At 34.7% G+C, this 19120-nt stretch overlaps 2 protein-coding genes and 1 long non-coding RNA gene across 3 annotated transcripts; 2 read left to right on the forward strand and 1 right to left on the reverse strand.

Annotated features, from left to right (window-relative positions):
* The first annotated feature begins 1038 nt into the window (after positions 1 to 1038).
* On the forward strand, positions 1039 to 4210 carry LOC136818058 (chymotrypsinogen A-like). Its single transcript, XM_067074421.1, has 4 exons — positions 1039 to 1140; positions 1472 to 1647; positions 2594 to 2882; positions 3817 to 4210. The coding sequence occupies exons 1-4, from the start codon at positions 1104 to 1106 to the stop codon at positions 4143 to 4145; spliced, it is 831 nt and encodes a 276-aa protein (XP_066930522.1). The 5' UTR covers positions 1039 to 1103; the 3' UTR covers positions 4146 to 4210.
* Positions 4211 to 9609: 5399 nt separating this feature from the next.
* LOC136818056 (chymotrypsinogen A-like) lies at positions 9610 to 14263 on the forward strand. Its single transcript, XM_067074420.1, has 4 exons — positions 9610 to 9719; positions 10902 to 11170; positions 12334 to 12619; positions 13861 to 14263. Exons 1-4 carry the CDS (start codon positions 9674 to 9676, stop codon positions 14187 to 14189), a joined length of 930 nt encoding a protein of 309 aa, XP_066930521.1. The 5' UTR covers positions 9610 to 9673; the 3' UTR covers positions 14190 to 14263.
* Positions 14264 to 17580: 3317 nt separating this feature from the next.
* On the reverse strand, positions 17581 to 18683 carry LOC136818119 (uncharacterized). The gene is made up of 2 exons (XR_010848205.1): positions 18593 to 18683; positions 17581 to 17974 (listed from the first exon to the last, which is right to left on the reverse strand). It is a non-coding gene; the product is annotated as an uncharacterized lncRNA (long non-coding RNA).
* Positions 18684 to 19120: the final 437 nt, after the last annotated feature.

A 19120-nucleotide genomic window follows, 5' to 3' on the forward strand; every position in this document is an offset into this window, starting at 1 on the left:
TTTACGGACAGACTTGCTGAAACTGGAATAAAAGATGTGTAAAAACTGGTCGGCGACAACATGTAAAAGTTTTCAAAGCCTTACAACGGTCAAAGTCAGCCAAGACTAAGGTTAGTCGCTTAAACTATACAGACCCTCATATTCTGCTATAAAAATTTGAAAATTTATTGTAAGATTGATGAATACTCCTTCCTGTGCCCCTCGTTGGATACACTAGTGCTTAAGTGTCACCGTCTTGCAAATTAAAATGAAAAGCCTGGCAAAAACTTTGATAATTTTTAGGGATCTTGTTTAAAATCTTTCAGCAAAAAAAGTTTGATACAGTCATACAGGATGAAGAACACAATTTCAGAAAACACCTTTGGGACAAAATCACTAAATGAAAGAAATTCAGGACAGTACATCCATAATGTTAAAGAAACAGTCATTTTTACATTATTGTAGACTTCTAAGGCAAGACCAAATTAATTTATTGTTCAACGAGCCCGACCGACCCTGTTTTTTCCAAAATCGAAAAAATAATAATATTGAATTTGAAAAGGTGGACGATGAACAATATAAGTTTTTCCAAGATATTCTTAATTGGAACAAGTTGAAAAAGTGTAAATTCATCCCAGAACTTTGATGAATTTAGAATATCACAATTCAAATGGCACGAAAGCCCGCGAAAGCCCGCGAAAGCCGCACATTAATGAAGGGGGGGAGTATACCCACTTCAAAACGTCACAAAATCTTCGGATCTTGACCTTCCGATCCTAGATTTCAAGAAATTTATTATTACTATACCGACTGACCGACCAGTCCGCATTTTTCTGAAGGTCTTCCCGTAAAACAATAAATTAAATTGGTCTCGCCTAACAGAAATGTTGCCCTTCTCTGTAGAAAATTCCGGAGTAAATCTCCATAATAACGTTGTACTGTTGACAGAGTATAGTTGGTCACCTTGAAAGCTGTACCAACTATTTGAATACAATTCAATTTTGTAATATTTAAAAAAATGAAAAATTAAACGAGAAATATAGCAAATTGACAATAGTTTTAGAAACACTAGAATTTTTCACAGAACATTATATGCAGGGGACAAAGGTTTTTGAGAACCAAACATGTTTTTATTAAAGGTGTTCCTCGTTATTTTTATATGTGAGTATCTTCGAGCTCTTGTGATATTGCTGAAGTTGTTACTTTAAAACATCAAGGTTTGAGTTGTGGAACTCTTGAAAGATTTGAAAAGCGTAACATTCATGGAATTTGAATTCTAACTTCAGTAGCGTAGCCAAGAGGGGTGCAAAATTTTTGAAGGAGAGCAGATTTTTATGATTTTGTAATTATCTATTCATAGTGTTCTGCACAAATTTTGCGCCCCTCTTGACTACGCTACTGCTAACAGCAAGAACTTTACACTTTTTGGCTTTTCCCGTTTCTTGTGTGAAAGTACTTCAAAAGTGTTATTCTTGACTTTTTTTTTCTCTAGCTGGCATCATATCAGGAGATACTGGAATTAATGGAAAATGTGGAATCACCAAAGTTTCTCAAAGTCGTGTTGTCAATGGTGTTGAAGCAAAAGAAGGAGCTTGGCCATGGATTGCTTCTATTCAAACTGCACGAGGTTTTCATACCTGTGGTGGTACCATCTTGAATCCAAACTGGGTAATTTTCATAATAAGTCCGGCGCTCATAAAGACAATGAAATTTTAATCGTCAGGCTCGGCAGAACAATCGTTAAAGTGGGGAGGCTGAAGGCTCAAAATGAGATAAAATTTGCTAATAATTTGAGAATAAAAAGCTCATTTGCTCAAAAGTGGGGAGGCTGAAGTCTCTCCAGTCTCCCTCCTTCCGCTAGGCCTGGTCATTGAGAAAGGTTCAAAAATATATGAAACTCGCCTGTGTGAAGAATGGAACTAGGCAACTAGTCTGGCCGAAATACAATAAAACAGGGGTGAACGTAGACAAAAATTCCGCTTAAACTTTCTTGGTACCGTTGGAAGCGGAATTTTATGTAGATTATCATACTCAGAGCCTCATGATGAGGCCCTTGGGAAAACTTTTGGTAAAATCAAGTCTGAAGTGTACTTCTTTGCCCCAAATATATACGTTTTTGAGCAGTGTATTGGTCATCAGCTACACTAAAAACCTATCAAAGCTATTCAAAGTCTTTGAAAGTCAGCGCTATCCCCATGTGCTTTCGCCCAAAGGCTTATGCCTTGCAGTTGACCCATTTCATATCAGGGATGATACTGTTTAATTGCTTGTGGTTTCCAGAAATGTTTGGTTGGGAATCCCCCCCCCCAGATTTTTGAGACAGGGTATACATTCAGTGTTTTAAAAAGCACCTACCATTGCAAAGATAGCACTTTTCAAGGCATTTTATATCGAAAATGGGTCCTTAGTGTTACCAATTTTTTTCCCCAAGGGCCTCAACGTGAGGCTTTGAGTATGTTAAACCTCGTAAAATTCCGCTTCCAAAGATACCAAGAAAATTTACGCGGAATTTTTTTCAAGGTCAACTTTTATTTCTGCCAGACTATACTAACTCAGTCACTTTACATTTTCTTATGGATTAACCAACTTTGAAACATTCTTAACAATTTTTTAGGTGCTGACAGCCAGTCACTGTGTAGCTGCAAATCGTAATAGTCCCGGGTATTTTAGATTGGTAGCAGGCGTGCACAACAAAACGAATCATAACGAAACCACACAGCAAAAAGTTCTAGTTAAAAGAATTATCGTTCATCCAGACTACAGCTCACGTATTCTTAGAAACGATATTGCTTTGATTGAATTATCATCTCCATTCAGATTGAATGACCGTGTTGTCAAAGCTTGTATGCCACAACATGGAGTTTATCCACCAGCTGGAAGTGGAAGCAAATGTTTCATTGCTGGTAAGTCAACAACTTCACAGTGTGTACACATTTTTTTAATAAGAACATCTAAACATCTAATATTTTTGAAGCCTTCGGATGTTCTTAAAGTTTTGAGTTTTAATTTTCAATCAAAAATATATTTCAAAACAAAAAATTTAAAAATCCATAACTCGGAGTTTCATGCTCTAAGCAATCATCAGATGTAACTCAGAGGGATTGTAACATCAGATGTAAATCATCAGAGTTTTAATTTTCTTAACATCTTCTTTTTTTCAACATTCCATGAGTATATTTCTGTCCAATTCTCTAAGAAATCGGGTATTCTAGAGTCCGCAAAGCCTGAAAATGTTCTTAATCTGTTAACTGTTATAACGTTATAACCTGAAGAAATCTAATACCAATCCCATCGAGAAATTATCCTAAATTTTCATTCCCAAGAAAAATACTTAACAGTAACTCCTCGCTGGATTTTTTAAATAAAAAAATTGAAATCGTCACCCATCAAAACCAATCTATTTTCCATCCACATTTGAATGCATAAACAATCCCTTGTGAATCATTGAGATAGAGGTTTCCTTGAGGAATCATAAGACAAGTGAAGGAATGCTTAGAAGGAGAAGGTTTAAGTGTTAAACTTGAAAACTTGGTCGAAGTTCTACCGACAGCAGACTGACGACTAAACAACTATATACCTTATACCTTTCAATAAGACCTTGTAAACACTTGTCCGGCGACCGTAGTACAGTAGTAGAGCATCCGGCTATGGTGGACAAGGTCTTTGGTCGAGAGGAGCCTGTGGGTCACCTCCGACTGCTCTCACCAGACTTACTTTACTTTTCTCGTTCAGAGTAGAAGCAAGGGAATTGGTTAAAATAAGTAAAATTCCAACAAAACCATATTTATATGTAAAGAATCGTTTTAATTCCTCATGACTGGTTTTCAATTTTTTTAGGATGGGGTACAACAAATTATCCTGGGCGAAACTACCCAGATATTCTACAACAAGTTAAAATGCCCATTGTAAAAACACCTCACCGTGGATGTAGATATCAGAGTGTTGTATGTGCTGGATATGGATTTAATCCACAACCTGATGGTTCACAATATCCGAATGCTTGTCGTGGTGATTCTGGTGGCCCATTGATGTGCAGGAAATCTGATGGCTCATGGCAAGTGGATGGTGTCACAAGCTGGGTTTATACTTATTGCAAATACTACACAGCTTTTACGCCAGTTAATAAATATATATCTTGGATTAAGCAGTATGTACCCAATTTATAATTTTGTCAAATAGCGTTATTGCAGTTCAATTTTCAAAACAGAATAAATATAAAACCTCGTGTAAATGCTATAGAGTTGACATTTAGTTTTGACACGTTGCTTTCTAAGATAAGCTTAGATTAGGATTAACGATAGATAAATTGGCGATTTTGGAAAGTTAACGAGGAGTGTATCCTCTGGTTGGCTGTTTTTGTATCCTTTCCTCAATACACGTGAACAGAAGCAGCCGGCGAAGCGAATTTTTAGAAATATGTGTTCTTATCTTCTAGGAGACCAAATGTTATGACCTTTCAATTTTTTTATACAAATGGTGCGTTCTGATTTCTAGAAAATCTTTATCGCACTATTTGTTAAACTTATCACTACTTTATGGTTTGATGTGTTCTAAAAGCTAGGAAAAATAGTTCACCAAGACAAACTTGTAAGATATTTGTTTTTCCCCACGAAAGATGTGTTCTGAAAATTTCTAGGGTTACTAGGCAACAAGATTACATAAATTGTTTCTTGATTATACCCCTGTCTCCTTAAAAGATGTGCTCTGAAGCTTTCTAGGGTTACCTAGGCAACAAGAACACGTTAGAAGACCTTGATTATACCCCTGTCTCGTAAGAAAACATCATCATTTCTAGCTGATTAATTTTCGAAGATCTGATCAGAACAGATCAAAATTTTAGCTGAAATATGCTTTCAGAACACATCGGAAAAAAAGGTCCTCGCCGGCTGCTTTCTAGCCAGTGCCTTCCCACAAACCAAATTTTTTCTTTGTTTTATGGTCAGTTACACTTTGAAGCGTTTGTCGAAAGTTATCGCAATACGATGGAGGGTGACGTCGATACCGTGCGGAGTGGATAAAGGATAAAGGCGGGAAAACACGGAACTCTAAAATGAAGACTGGAATGGACAATCGAGAAGGATTTCTTCATGGAGAGGTTATGCGTCGATGTCAAATCTAGTCTTAGTTTTAGAAATCGGTGCATAAAATCAATAGAAAAAGAATCCTCGGGATCGGAATGAAGTTTTGATGAGCTAAAATTGATTGTTTGAAATTATTTTGATATACTACACCCCTTTATAACGAAAGAAGCAGAAAAAGTTTCAAAAGTCTTCAAGCAGCTCCAATTTTAATTGTATAGTCAACAGCCTCCTAATTTAGAAAGGTAATCCCTATTTTTCAAAAGGTTTTCTTCCCTGCAGAAAAAAAACTTAAATCTAGAAAACTCTGAACAACACCCCGTCTTTGAAACAGGGATGTAAAATAATGAGGATTCCAAGACTAGTATTTGATGGAAAAAAAGTCGATCTCGTTTAATTTTAAGATTCAGAGGTACATTGATAGAAAAATATCTTTGTTACATCATTATATAGTACTAAGACTAAGTTCTAAAGTTGTGAATAAGAATGCAAAATCTTAATGTAAATATAAAGAAAAGTTAGATAAAATAACAAAATTTAAAAGGAGATTCCTTCCACAATTCAAAGCAAAACCTCCAATTTTTACTGGCTATCTAATTCTAGTTTCCAAAGTTGAGAAATTTGAAAGTTTTTAATCTAAAGAGCTCAGGAATTCAAAATGAATTAGCAGCCTTAACTCTGATTATACAGGACAAAACTCTTCACATAAAAATTTAGAAACATTTTGTCATTGTATCAACTGCAGCGCATAAATTTAGAGCAAAATCATAAAAAATAGTATATATTTTCGACAATTTTCAAGATCTGTCAATATCACTGGTGCAGAGAGAGAGCTGCAGAAAGTCATTTCCATGCCCAGCAACATTCATTAAATTCTTCAGAATCGAATACAATCACGTTTCACTTTACTTTCAATCATATGTCAATTAACTTTCCACCATTTTATTCCTGGAAAATTTTCAAACAAGCGATCAGAGACCACATTTTTCATTCACCATGTTTACAGTTAATCTCTGAGATTCTTCAATCCTGTTATGGAAATAACCCAACAACTCTGCTGTTGTTGATGCAATAATAAAATTTCCATCTTCTTTCCCCTCCTTCCACAGATTCAGCTTATACTGCTTCTTTATTCGATTCGTTTCTTTTCAAAAAATTTCCATCACTTTTCAAAACAAAAAAAAATTCTCTCAAACAATTTTCAATATTCGAATCCCAAAATTCGAAAGTTCGAAAATCTATTTGAACTTTACCGCTCGAAGCAATGCAATGACTTCTTAAAAATCAGAAAAAAGCACATGCAATGGAGTGCAACTTGTCCAAAGTCACGGCAAAATACGCCGCGCCGGAGAGAAATTCTTGGACGGACTTTCCCGTCCAAGAACATTCGATTCCACGGCAAAAAGTAACAGACGTTAAATCGCGATAAAAAAGCGGTTTTCGTCTAACAGGCTAGCTGCTTTCGGGTGAATAAACTTCTTTCGATTTCAAGCTTTCGAAAAATTTAAAGTGGTCCAAAGGTATATTCTCAAAAAAAAGAGTTGATTTTCTAAACAGGGACGTTATACTTCATTTTCCTTGGGAAATACAGTGAACATACGTCATTTTCCTTGAGAAATACAGTGGACATACTTATTTTCTATGGAAAATACAGGGAACATGGTAAGTTTCAGGCTATAATTTTTTGGGTGCTGGTAGGCATTATGGATGGAAAGATCCATGTCAAATTTCAAGCTCATACCTTTCCTGGTTAGCTCACAAGTCGGCTATTACAAGAATACTAACCTAATGGTATATTCTAAAAAAAAGAGTTGATTTTCTAAACAGGGACGTTATACTTCATTTTCCTTGGGAAATACAGTGAACATACGTCATTTTCCTTGAGAAATACAGTGGACATACTTATTTTCTATGGAAAATACAGGGAACATGCTAAGTTTCAGGCTATAATTCTTTGGATGCTGGCAGGCATTATGGATGGAAAGATCCATGTCAAATTTCAAGCTCATACCTTTCCTGGTTAGCTCACAAGTCGGCTATTACAAGAATACTAACCTAATGGTATATTCTAAAAAAAAGAGTTGATTTTCTAAACAGGGACGTTAAACTTCATTTTCCTTGGAAAATACAGTGAACATACGTCATTTTCTTTCAGAAATACAGTGGACATACTTATTTTCTATGGAAAATACAGGGAACATGCTAAGTTTCAGGCTATAAATTTTTGGGTGCTGGCAGTCATTATGAATAGAAAGATCCATGTCAAATTTCAAGCTCATAACTTTCCTGGTTAGCTCACAAGTCGGCTATTCTGCCGTTTTAGAGCCAAAGGAGGTATGTAACAATTTTTGAATATTCTGGATCTGGAATAAATCAAGAAAAACGTGTCAGCATGTTCAATTTTGACCATTTAGTAACAATTTTTACACTAAATATAAAGAATCTAGCAAAGAATCGATTTTCATAAAATTTATTCAGATCTTATTGAAAGTATTTTGATTAATTCATTTTTTGTTCAAAAATGTGTTACTTACATCTTTTTAAGCAAAATTTTGGAAAATCTTTGTTACTTACAGCTTTTTATTTAAACAGATTTTGTAACTTACCTCCAATTTTTCACTTCCAAAACATTTTTTCATCATTTAAAATGAGAAATTTATGAATTTTTGTAACATACCTCTTCTGGCAAGTCTGAAATAGGCATTTTCAATGAAAATTAGTAACACCATCTGATAGAGCAGGTCAAAAAACCATGATTTTTGAAAAAAAAGATTTTTTGAAAATTTGTAACTTACCTCCTTTGGCTCTGAAACGGCAGTATTACAAGAATACTAACCTAAAGGTATATTCTAAAAAAAAGAGTTGATTTTCTAAACAGGGACGTTATACTTCATTTTCCTTGGGAAATACAGTGAACATACGTCATTTTCCTAGAGAAATACAGTGGACATACTTATTTTCTATGGAAAATACAGTGAACATGCTAAAGCTTCAGGCTATAATTTTTTGGGTGCTGGCAGGCATTATGGATGGAAAGATCCATGTCAAATTTCAAGCTTATACCTTTCCTGGTTAGCTCACAAGTCGGCTATTACAAGAATACTAACCTCAGTAACTTAAGTAGATTCTTTTATGGAGCCATGTTTTCGTTTTAAAGCAAAAAATAAAGCATTTTTGAACGTTTGTTCAGCCAAATCAGGTCAGATCGTCATTTAGAGCAAAACGTAATGAGTGTGGAATAAATTACCAGTTATAGATTTTGTCAGATTATCAGGTTCTAGGTCCCTAGAATGTGGAGATTATCGGTACGAGGACTCTGATTTTCAAAATTCCGAAGAAGTTTGCCGTGATTTTTCAGGGTATGGTAAAAATGTAATTTTCAATTACTTCAGAGTAATTTTTAAAAATCGGGGAAATCCAAAATTAATTTTTTTAGCAAATGCTTTTCAGTTTCCTAAAAGAACCCCATTCTTTGGGTCAATAAAGCCCTATGTGTACAATTTGGGAAATGTTTGATTTTAGATCCCTCAAAATCCCGCCATATCCTGCGTAAGATCCCTCAAAATCGGAATCGGGATAATTCCTGTTAGGGAAGGAGTAGAGCTTTTTGGCTTTTAGGATGAAAACAATAGAATTTCAACGTAAGAACCGTGTAAGAACCCATGCGCAAAGTGATGAGCAAAAACCGAAAATGTCCTTTGTACTTATAAATAGCTATTGTATTCTAACAAAGGCTTTAGAAAAAAGTTGCCTGAGTTTACATTGCTTATTTTATCCTAAATATTCAAAAAATTACGGTTTAAATGATATATTTGACATAAAAAATTAATTTGTATTGGAAAAGTGTCAATTTTTATGACACCTGACTGTCAGAAATGTCATAAGCTCAAGGTGTGAAAATTTTTAAGTGTCAATTTTTTTCATTTTGAAGATAAATAAAAGTTAGGAATTTACAGAAAGCTTCATGGCAAAAGCTCTATTATTTCAGGAGCTATTACCAATAATTTGACCTCCGAACAGAAACAACCCCCCCCCCCCTATGCGTACGAGAATTTTTTATCAAACCGACAATGCGCACAGAGTATAATACGAAGCGATAAACGTAAGATACACTCTGGTACAGAGTACTGTCCCCTTTCAAGCAAATTCTACTTTAATATGTTACTTTGCTTTTGAAAGGTTATGTATACAGGTTCTCAAATTTTATTTCAATTTTTGGAACAACTTTGTTGTTCAGGTTCGTAATCAATTTGGTAATAAAAAAGTTCTTTTCTTTCAAATTTCATTAATATTTGCTCAATTTGCGATTAAATTTTCATTAAAATTCAAATTAATTTGACCCTATTGACATAGGGTTTAACCAAAGAGAAGGCTGTTCTAACAATTTACATCGGCAAACTGAAGTTATTTTTCAAGTTATTGCAAAACGCAACATATAAATACATAGAGCAGTTATCAATTAGATGTTAAGTTAAATCAGCCAACAAGTTAAATCAGCTGGATTGCGTAAAATTACCATGATTTGGAACGGTATAAAAACGAAGGAAATGCATGATTTTCATACATTTTATCAAAGAATTGAAAGAAGTTAACCAGGCGAAACAGAAGAAGAAAAAATGTTGCGTTTAGTTGCTGCCTTAGGATGCCTTATCGTCGTTGCATGTAAGTTCGAATTATTTTATCGACTAGATATTCGATGATAATTCCCAAGTTTAAAGACAACCCTGTTCACTCATCTACATCTCATGAATATTTCGCTAGAGAATAAATAAAATTTCCATTTGGAGTATTGCATACCTTCATCAATTAAAAACAAGAAGCCCAGAGGGCATGAAGGCCCAGCGAATAAAAGTATGAGCTGAACAAGACTTGAGTAGCAGAGGGGATTTGAACCTGGAGTCGCTTATACAAGCCATAGACGCCTTAGACCATTCGGCTATCTCTTATTTACAACAATAAGAAATAATTCATAATATTTAAATCTTATATACAGAGATGTTTTTTTCCTAACACGTGAACAACTGAACTGTTCACATGATAGAGAAATGTAAAAACAACTTTTTTTTAAAAGAACATCTTCCTAAAGAGAAGAAGGTTTGTTACGGTTTGTTACATTGTTTTTCTTAAAACACACTACATCTGTTATGTTCTTATAGTTATAGTTTTAATAGTTAATTGTATTTTCTCCTTTTATGTTTTTAACCAATAAAGACGATTTCAATTGTTTTTTATTCTGTCAATCATGTTCTAACAGCCAATCAAATCCTTCACAATCTGAATTAGCCTGTGCTTGAAAACGCCATATATGAAAACGCGTATCGCCTAGTAAATTGTTACACACTGACACCGGGCAGAATGCTAATGAAAGGCCCAGTACGCTAAAGCTAGCTGGGCCAAATATACATTTATAGACTGATCAATACTCAAGAGGCATGTGGGTCCACAGTATACGTTTTTAGGAAAGTGTTTTAAGGGGTTCCACGAAACTTAAAGAGAGGAAGATACGTTAATGTTGCATTTAAGTTTTTCATACAGTTGAATTTTTTGTCAGATCTTTCACTTCATAGTTTGTCAAGTTAAGAATCCTTTGACACTTTGACAGTCAAATTCATTACTGTTGTAGCTCCTGATATAAATCAACGAACATGCACCCAACACTAAGAAAAGTCACGATTTTGTGCAAAATAAACAAACTTAATAAAACCTTAGCAAGTACTGGGGGTGCTAAAAAGATCCCTATCTTTGTGAAGGTCTTTGTCAAGCTCTAATACATTGAAAGGTAAAACAGATGGTTGTTTCGGCCAATGACAATTAACGAAGAATAACTTTTCAACTACCCTTTAGATGCATGCTCCGACGGACATAGTAGTTGTTCTGCTTGGGCAAGCTACTGTCAAACAAACAGATACGTCAAGGATAATTGTAAGAAAACTTGTGGTACTTGTCCTGGCGGAAACGGTGGCTCAAATGGACAATGTGGAATCTCAAAAGTCTCACAAAGTCGTGTTGTCAATGGTGTTGAAGCCAAACCTGGAGCTTGGCCATGGATCGTATCTCTTCAAAGCTCAAGTGGATTCCATTTCTGCGGTGCCACTATTTTGACACCAAACTGGGTAAATTTTATAGTCTTACTTTTATACCATTGTTGAAAACAAATGTTGAAACAGTGCTTGATACACTGGATAGAGCTTTGATACATATATTTTCATTTGCTAAAATTTAAAATCCATATATTACTGTCAGTTTCACGCCTTGTGCGATCATCAGATATATAACCTGATAACAGCTGTTCATAATTTTTTTACGTGCACGGTAAACCTCTAAAGGTACTTGAAAATTATACATCTGAGGAAAATAGTCCTCCCGCGGAAAATTTTAAAACAAGAATCTTGCTGTGCGCCAGAAAGTCAAAAACTGATACGGCGCCCTATTCATAAACACAATCACACAATTTTGTTGTTATTCCCAGTCCTTTTAGACGAACGCGGCCCTTACGATTTCGAGATTGCATATTCGTCAGATTGTATGTTTTCACCCATCCCTTTAGAGCTTCAGCGTGGTGGGCAGAAAACAACCACAATCTGATCTCAGGTTACAGATATACTATTCTACAAATTTTGTCTCGTAAGATGTATACACTAGTGAGGTTAAGTATACCAAGATAATCACGACGACGGACGAAAATGTAACAGGCTAGTGAAAATACGAAATTTTATTGGTTGAAACTCACCAGCCTGTTACATTTTCGTCCGTCGTCGTGATTATAGCGATTTACTTAACCTCACTACTATGCTAGAATGTGCAAACCGTTACGAATGAAAGAATTTTAATAAAATGCTCTTGGGAAAAAAAATTGATAGTAAAAACAATAGTTTAAGACATTAAAAATTAGTCCGGTGGGACGACTTTTGTAATTGTTCAAGATTATACATGATTTCCACTTTCCAAGTAAGGATTCGGAGTCACCGGGTTGCCATATACTTTATACATACGAACAGATGAGTCCTAATAAGAGACCTAATGGCCACTAAAGTACAATGACAAGTTAGGATGTTAGTTGGAAACTAATTCTCCTTATGTATGTGACATAGGTTTTCGCAGGTGAAATTAGCCTCCAAGATGAACGTCGAGTACTCCCACACAGTGCTGTAATCTCGGACCGGAAGAAAAATCCTTCAACGAATTTAGTTTCAGATTGGAGTTGTCACACCTACTTTTCTCTCTATATTTGAATTTTTTTCTTGATAGCATAACAAGACTTTCTCATTATCTTAAGGTTTTGACTGCAAGCCATTGTGTCTCTGGAAAACAAAACAACCCTGGGTATTTCAGAATGGTTGCTGGTGCACACAACAAAAATGTCGGTGAAGGTACTCAACAGAAAGTTGGAGCAAAACGAGTCATCATGCACCCAAACTACAATTCTCGAACCCTTTTTGCTGATGTTGCTTTGATTGAATTATCAACTCCATTCAGATTGAATGACCGTGTTGTCAAAGCTTGTATGCCACAACAAGGAGTCTATCCACCAGCTGGAGGAAGAAGCAAATGTTTCATTGCTGGTAAGCACATCTTTTTGCACATTATAAAGACATTTGCATGAGACAAGTTAATTTGATATTTTTTAGTGTTTATAAAAGCTCCATTCTTACACAGAAACTGTATAATCCTGGTCTGGAAGATCATTGATTAAACCTTTTGTTAGCTTTCCTTGGTTAATATCAAAAGATAAAAATCGATTTGCTAGGTTTTTGATCACGTTACCAAGCTCTCCTCTTGGGATTGGTTTAAAGTTTAATCACATGATCGAAAAGTGAGCATAACAATCTAATCTCTCAACGCAAGTTCAAGTAAGAAACAATGAAAAGAAACAAAAGGCTTCCAGACTGGGTTTTTTTTATTCGGACTATGAGTCATTTGAAAGCATATCTTACACTATGACAGAAAATCAGGATTCAGAGCGCATTCAGTGATCACAAAGTTACCCATAGCAATCATTCATGAAAAGGCTGTACCCCTATCATCAAATCACAAATAAGAAACGCGAAAGAATTTCACTGAAAGAGATTTATTTCAAAAATAAATGTGCATATCTCTCTACATAGAATTAGTAAACGATTAAGCTAACGTTAGAGGATTGAAAATTTATTAATGACTGGGTAGGTAATTACTGTTACACACTTGGAATTTCTATTGAAGAAAACCTATTTCATTAATATAGTCCCAGAGAAGTTGTAAGAACTAGACGTATAGTATGACATACATGGTATCGAGTTCGAACATGATTCCGAGTAGAAGGTTGTTGTGTGTGTTTAAGAAAATGTAAGAAAATAATACCATCACAATAATTGTTTTTACAACAGTAATTATGATAAAAAAGAATTATAACTTTCTTTACAATTTTGTTAATGACGTTAAAGTTATTGAGAATTGTTTTTTGTACAAGTTATTCATAAAAGATGTCTCATGACAATTGATATGACACAGAGAGAAACTTTGATAAACATGTTGCAAATTTAGTGAAACACGCACAAGAACATTTCTTTCTATAGAAGTGGTACGACTCTATACTTTTTTAGGACACCTTTTAGTCTGTTTTAGTTTAACATGAAGATGCGTCCTCTCAATCTTCGATTATTTAAAAAGTGTAATTTAATTGTTTACAATTCTTATAGTACGTCGTTACAGGTTGAACTTAGAGAAGGCTAAATAAACTAAGATGTTTTATTCATTTATAGTAGATTGTAATAAAATACCAGTAAACACGCAAACTAATAACTTATCGATTATACTCTCTTTCAAGGATGGGGAACCACAAGTCACCCAGGAAGCTCGCCGAGTCGTCTCCAACAAGCTGAACTTCCAGTTGTCCAGTCTCCACACAGAGGTTGTCATAACAACAGAGAAGTTGTTTGCGTGGGTAAAGGATTTACTAGTCGACCCGATGGCTCTCAACAACCTAATGCATGCCGTGGTGATTCTGGTGGCCCATTGATGTGCAGGAAATCTGATGGTTCATGGCAAGTTGATGGCGTTGCTAGTTATGTTTACACTTATTGTAAATACTACACAGCTTACGCTCCAGTCAACAAATACTTGCCTTGGATCAAACAATACGTTCGTGATTTGTAAATTGTCAAAAATAAAGAGATGTATCATATCAGTCTTTAAGTAAAATATATTTTAAAGATGTCTCAACTAATGAATATATAAGACCTTGTTATTGGTTATTCTGGTTCAGGGACATTTAGGTTTTTCGTCGATCGGGGAGATTTTGCTGGGTCACATCCGGGGGGGGGGGGGGTACTAGGGTTGGCGAATGAGGGGTATGTGCGGATGGGACCTCCGAAAACCAACCCTTATAGAGACTGATTTTTGCGGAAAAGGTGACCCTTAGAGAGACTTTTGAATTTTTTTATAGATTTTTGAAAAAAGTCATATCCTTAGAGAGACTTTATTACAATTTTTTTTTGATTTTTGAAAACAGTCATACCCTTAGTAGAGAGACTTTATTACAAATTTTTCTCTGGAAATCAAAAAATTTCCAAATATTCCTGAATTTTCCGACCCTTAGAGAGACTAATTTAAGACTTTCTGATTTTTCCGACCCTTATAGAGACTTTGAAAGGTGAAAAAAACGACCCTTACTGTTTGCACATACCCATCATTCATTTTTACCTAAGTACACCCCCCCCCGGGGGTCACATAGATATTTTTGATAGAAGATCCATGAAACTTCTCACTATTTTGAATACATTTTAAAAACCCTCGTTTTCTGAAATCCGAATGAACGCTTTTCGAACATATTTCTAGTATAGCCACTGCGTATTTAAATTTCATAAGGGAAGGTAAAGTTGGTAGGCTTTTTGTTTTGATTCCCGAAATTCGGACGACATTCATCAAGTTGAATTAATTTCAATACTCATATCTTTTTTGAGCCCTTTTGCAAAAATTCTGAAATTTAATGATGAAATCTCCTCATTAGCGAGATTTCAACTTAAAAATAGATCCATTTCCGATACTGAACCAATTTTAGGATTTCAAAATACTGAAAAAATGGAAAAACGGTCAATTTACAAAACACGGCAATGTCTTACACCTCAGTTCTTTTGCCATTTGTTCCTATTAACCCAACCTGAGAGTGTTTGGAATTCAAACAAAGTCCATTGCGTTGAGAGTCTATAATCGAAACTTTATAAATGTTATATAGAAAGAGTGTTAGCCTTCTCCAGATGATGAATAAATGTGTACAGAGTTTATCGTTCCAGTTCTACTTTTGTTTTAATGAAGATTTAGCATCCGCATCAATAAAAGCGAAAAAGCCGTGAAGTTTTGTGATCAGTACATTTAATGCTCGACCTATTCGTCAATTAACGAAATAACAAACATACATCCATAAGCTTTGGTGGTAATTTTCGTAACAAATTTGTGATCAATGTAAGCAGTACCAGTGCAATTACCAAAACATGCGTTCTCTCTAAAATTAGTAAAACATACATCACTTTTTTTCCGTTTTGATGATAGTAAGGCCAATGAAGTAAAAGACCGAAGGGCTACCATAAAAATCACATGTCGAATTCATATTCCGACCTGTGCCGATTAATCACGATTCTATTCAGCAGGTAATTAGCGTAGATAAAAGTAAAAGCATTTCTATTATTTCTATTCCATTGAAGTAACATTACCATAATTAATTTCAGTAATAGACGATATCGGATTTAGATAAATGCAATGCATTCTGGTTTCTAGGGACTCTCAAAGGAATTATAATAGACCAATTATAATAGATTATAATTCCTTTGAGAGTCCCTAGAAACCAGAATGCATTGCATTTATCTAAATCCGATATCGTCTATTGTTATACACTTGGGAATCATGTAGAAGATTTCTTTTGAAAGAAAATCATTTCAATTACACTTAGAGGTTTCTGGGGAATTCGTCAATAGTAAGCATGCATACTGATACAGCCTACTAGACATTAATATGGTAACATTTGATCTTAATCTTTGATTTTTTATATACAGTGATTATATTGACACATGTGCGATAAAAACGCCCCCTTCTCATAGACCCGATAGTAATAACGGACTGAGACTCGATGGGGATTGATATCCCCATATTTTTTACAGCTGGGGATTTTAATGCTTTTGTTTTTAAGTCAGAAAATTCAGTAAGAATGGGAAAAATAGTAAATATTTTGCAGCGATGATTGATTTTATTCAATTATTTTCAGTGGGGACAAAAACTGAAAGATGATTTTCCACCAGAGACGATATTTTGACCAAATTTTCCAGTGGGTCTGTGAGAAGGGGATGTTTAAAGATTTTACACTTGGTCGTCAAAGGTTGATATTTTTTTAAAGAAAACTCGACCTCTGATACTTAGGATACAAAAGGGCTAGTAGCGAATCTCATACTTAGGATTTGAAGCTTCTAAATCCTACCAAAGTTGCACACTCCTTTGCAGCCCGCATCACTTTTATACAAATATCGGATTGAAATTCAAATTTGCCACTGGATTAAGAAAAAAATACCACTCGATCGAAAACCGAGAAACCACTAAATTCAATCCGTCGACAAAATTAACGGCGTATATCTTAATGCTTCACTTTTTCATGCTTGAGAAAGGTTAAAGATTCGCTTCTAGCCCATCGGGGATTTTACTTCATTGAGCAAAGCTTCGGTTTTTCATCAAAATAAAAATGTGATAAACCATTAATATGTAATGTAATTGCCGCAATAAGTTTAAAGGACTGAAGGTACTAAAGTCTGTCTCAAAATAATTTGCAGCTGAGACGAAAATGGCTGTAACTTTTGATAGAATCTGAATCAAGTTGTGAAATTGTGCTTGTTGAAAAGATATTTGTTAGTGGAATATTATAAAATGAAAATTGATAAAAAAGAAAATGAAACTGAAAAATGAAGAAGAAAAAAATCAACTTCTTGCAGAATTGTGGTATACTTACCATTTTCACAGGAGTGATTCTTCAATCTTAGATTATCATAACTGTGAAAAAAATTTAAAAAATACTTTTTCGCTACTTTTTACGCCGGCCCTTATCGGCCTTATTTTTGGGCTCGTGGCGTAATAAAGACCGGTGTTAATTTTGCAATTTTTACCCAAAAGTGGCCTCAATATTTGCCCATTTTTTCTCAATTTAAAGGATTTTAGGCATGATCAAAGGATGAAAACTTTAGCTATTTTTAACTCAAAGTCTAAAACTTCATTGATTTTCGATGGAATTTAACAGTTTAATACTGAAAGTTGACATTTTAATGTAAATTTTAGTTAATACTTACTGTTTTGAAAACCCTGAATAGCGAATTTTACAATTTTTGGCCTTATTTACGGCCCTAATTAGTGTAAGCCCAAAATTAGGCTGTGGCGGAATAAGGGCCGGCGTTAAAATATGGCCGGCGCAAAAAGGGCCGATAAGGTATTCATTCAATCAAAAGATATATCAAACAAAGTTTATTGCTGATTGACTCTATAAAGTAGTAAGAAACGAAATATAGCCTACGGATTGTATTTCAAGCCAACTGCTGCTACTCGCGGAAGTTTTCAAACGATTTATTATAGATTCATTGAACATGTTGTATAGTATGAATGAATAAAGCTTATTTTTCTGAATAAATATATAAATTTAAGTGTTTTTATTTTTAAAAATATTAGAATATATATTTAGCAAACTTTACATCCCTTAGGACATCTGTTTTTAAACCAATCTTTGGAGCACCAATCACTTTTACCAGTATACCTACAAATTGGGGCTGTATCTTTACAATTTTTTGGAGTACATTTTCGACAAGAAAAAGGACAGTTATCGATCACCCATTGGTCTTTCTGACAGAAATTTCGTGTATCGTAAGCCCAAGCCTTGCAATTCCTGTTTTTGTCAACGCAAGTACATGATGCATCTGAAGAAAAAAATATTTAAAAGTAGTAAGTTGTACCTGTATGATCTTCCTGCAGTCAATATTTTATCATTAAACAAAGATTTTAAATTCAGACCCGGGGGACACTGATATGGTCCAACCCACGGTATGTGCCGCTCTTAAGGTGTAACTTGTAATAGAGTGCACTGCAACGCAAAGGTCTTCTTTTTAGCTAGATACAATGTAAGGGTGTGTTTGGGGACTGCTGAATTGCAGTAAAAATCGCTGATGTATCTTTTTGGTTTTGACTCGCACCCAATTTGATTTTTTATGCACATTGTGTCAAGATCGGAGGCTCATTTTCAGCTGGCTTCATCAAAATAAGATATGGAATCAAACTACAATGTAAGGATCAGAAACGTTAGGTAAGATATATGCACTGTACGAGTATATTTTCACTGCTCGAGGGCTGCACTGTAAGAATCTGATTGCGAAAACCATTTTTTTGCGGTACCTGCCGTCGTTTAGGTATCGACCCATCCCGGAATTCGGAAGACGGGAAACAGTTTTTTATTGAAAAGTGACCCCCTTATATCATTGGATGGTTAAAACCTAATCACAAATTGGAATTAACCCTGTAATAAATTATAAAACACTTACATGCTATAACAAAAAAAACCCGATTAAAGTAATGAGTCGTGCCATGTTTCAAAACTCTTGTTGACTATTGCCCTTCTTTCTTGATTTTATATTGAAAAAGTAATGAATTCCAAACTCAACTCAGCCAGTTTTTATATTGCAAAAACTCACTCATTAAAATCATAAACTGAGTGCCACTTTTGATCAGCCTAAAACATGATTAAAAATTCATTATTTTCCTTTAACCAAATAATTAAAATCTGTCCATTTTTACTTTGAATGTCACATGTGCAAATATCCAAACAAACATTCACATGTTAATATAAAATAATGAACTAGGGTCAGTGACACGACATCAATAGGGACAAGCTAGAGTTTTTACAAGCTCTTATTTGATTTGGTTGGTCGTTATGATGTAATAAATGAATCTTATTACTTTTTCTAAAGAACGCGTTATCTCTATCACTTTAAATGACCAATTAGTGAAGTATCTTGTAAAAACTCCAGCTCATCCTCAATATTCAACAAAAATGGGAAATTAACAAATTT

This window comes from Clytia hemisphaerica, unplaced genomic scaffold (assembly GCF_902728285.1).
Source record: "Clytia hemisphaerica strain Z4C2 unplaced genomic scaffold, Clytia hemisphaerica genome assembly, whole genome shotgun sequence".
NCBI classification, from domain to species: domain Eukaryota; kingdom Metazoa; phylum Cnidaria; class Hydrozoa; order Leptothecata; family Clytiidae; genus Clytia; species Clytia hemisphaerica.

Coding starts and splice junctions, on each gene's coding strand:
- LOC136818058 (XM_067074421.1), top strand. CDS start 1,104: ATGTTTTTATTAAAGGTGTTCCTCGTTATTTTTATAT. Junction 1,648..2,593: donor CCATCTTGAATCCAAACTGG/GTAATTTTCATA, acceptor ACAATTTTTTAG/GTGCTGACAGCCAGTCACTG. Junction 2,883..3,816: donor AAGCAAATGTTTCATTGCTG/GTAAGTCAACAA, acceptor CAATTTTTTTAG/GATGGGGTACAACAAATTAT.
- LOC136818056 (XM_067074420.1), top strand. CDS start 9,674: ATGTTGCGTTTAGTTGCTGCCTTAGGATGCCTTATCGTCGTTGCAT. Junction 11,171..12,333: donor CTATTTTGACACCAAACTGG/GTAAATTTTATA, acceptor CATTATCTTAAG/GTTTTGACTGCAAGCCATTG. Junction 12,620..13,860: donor AAGCAAATGTTTCATTGCTG/GTAAGCACATCT, acceptor CTCTCTTTCAAG/GATGGGGAACCACAAGTCAC.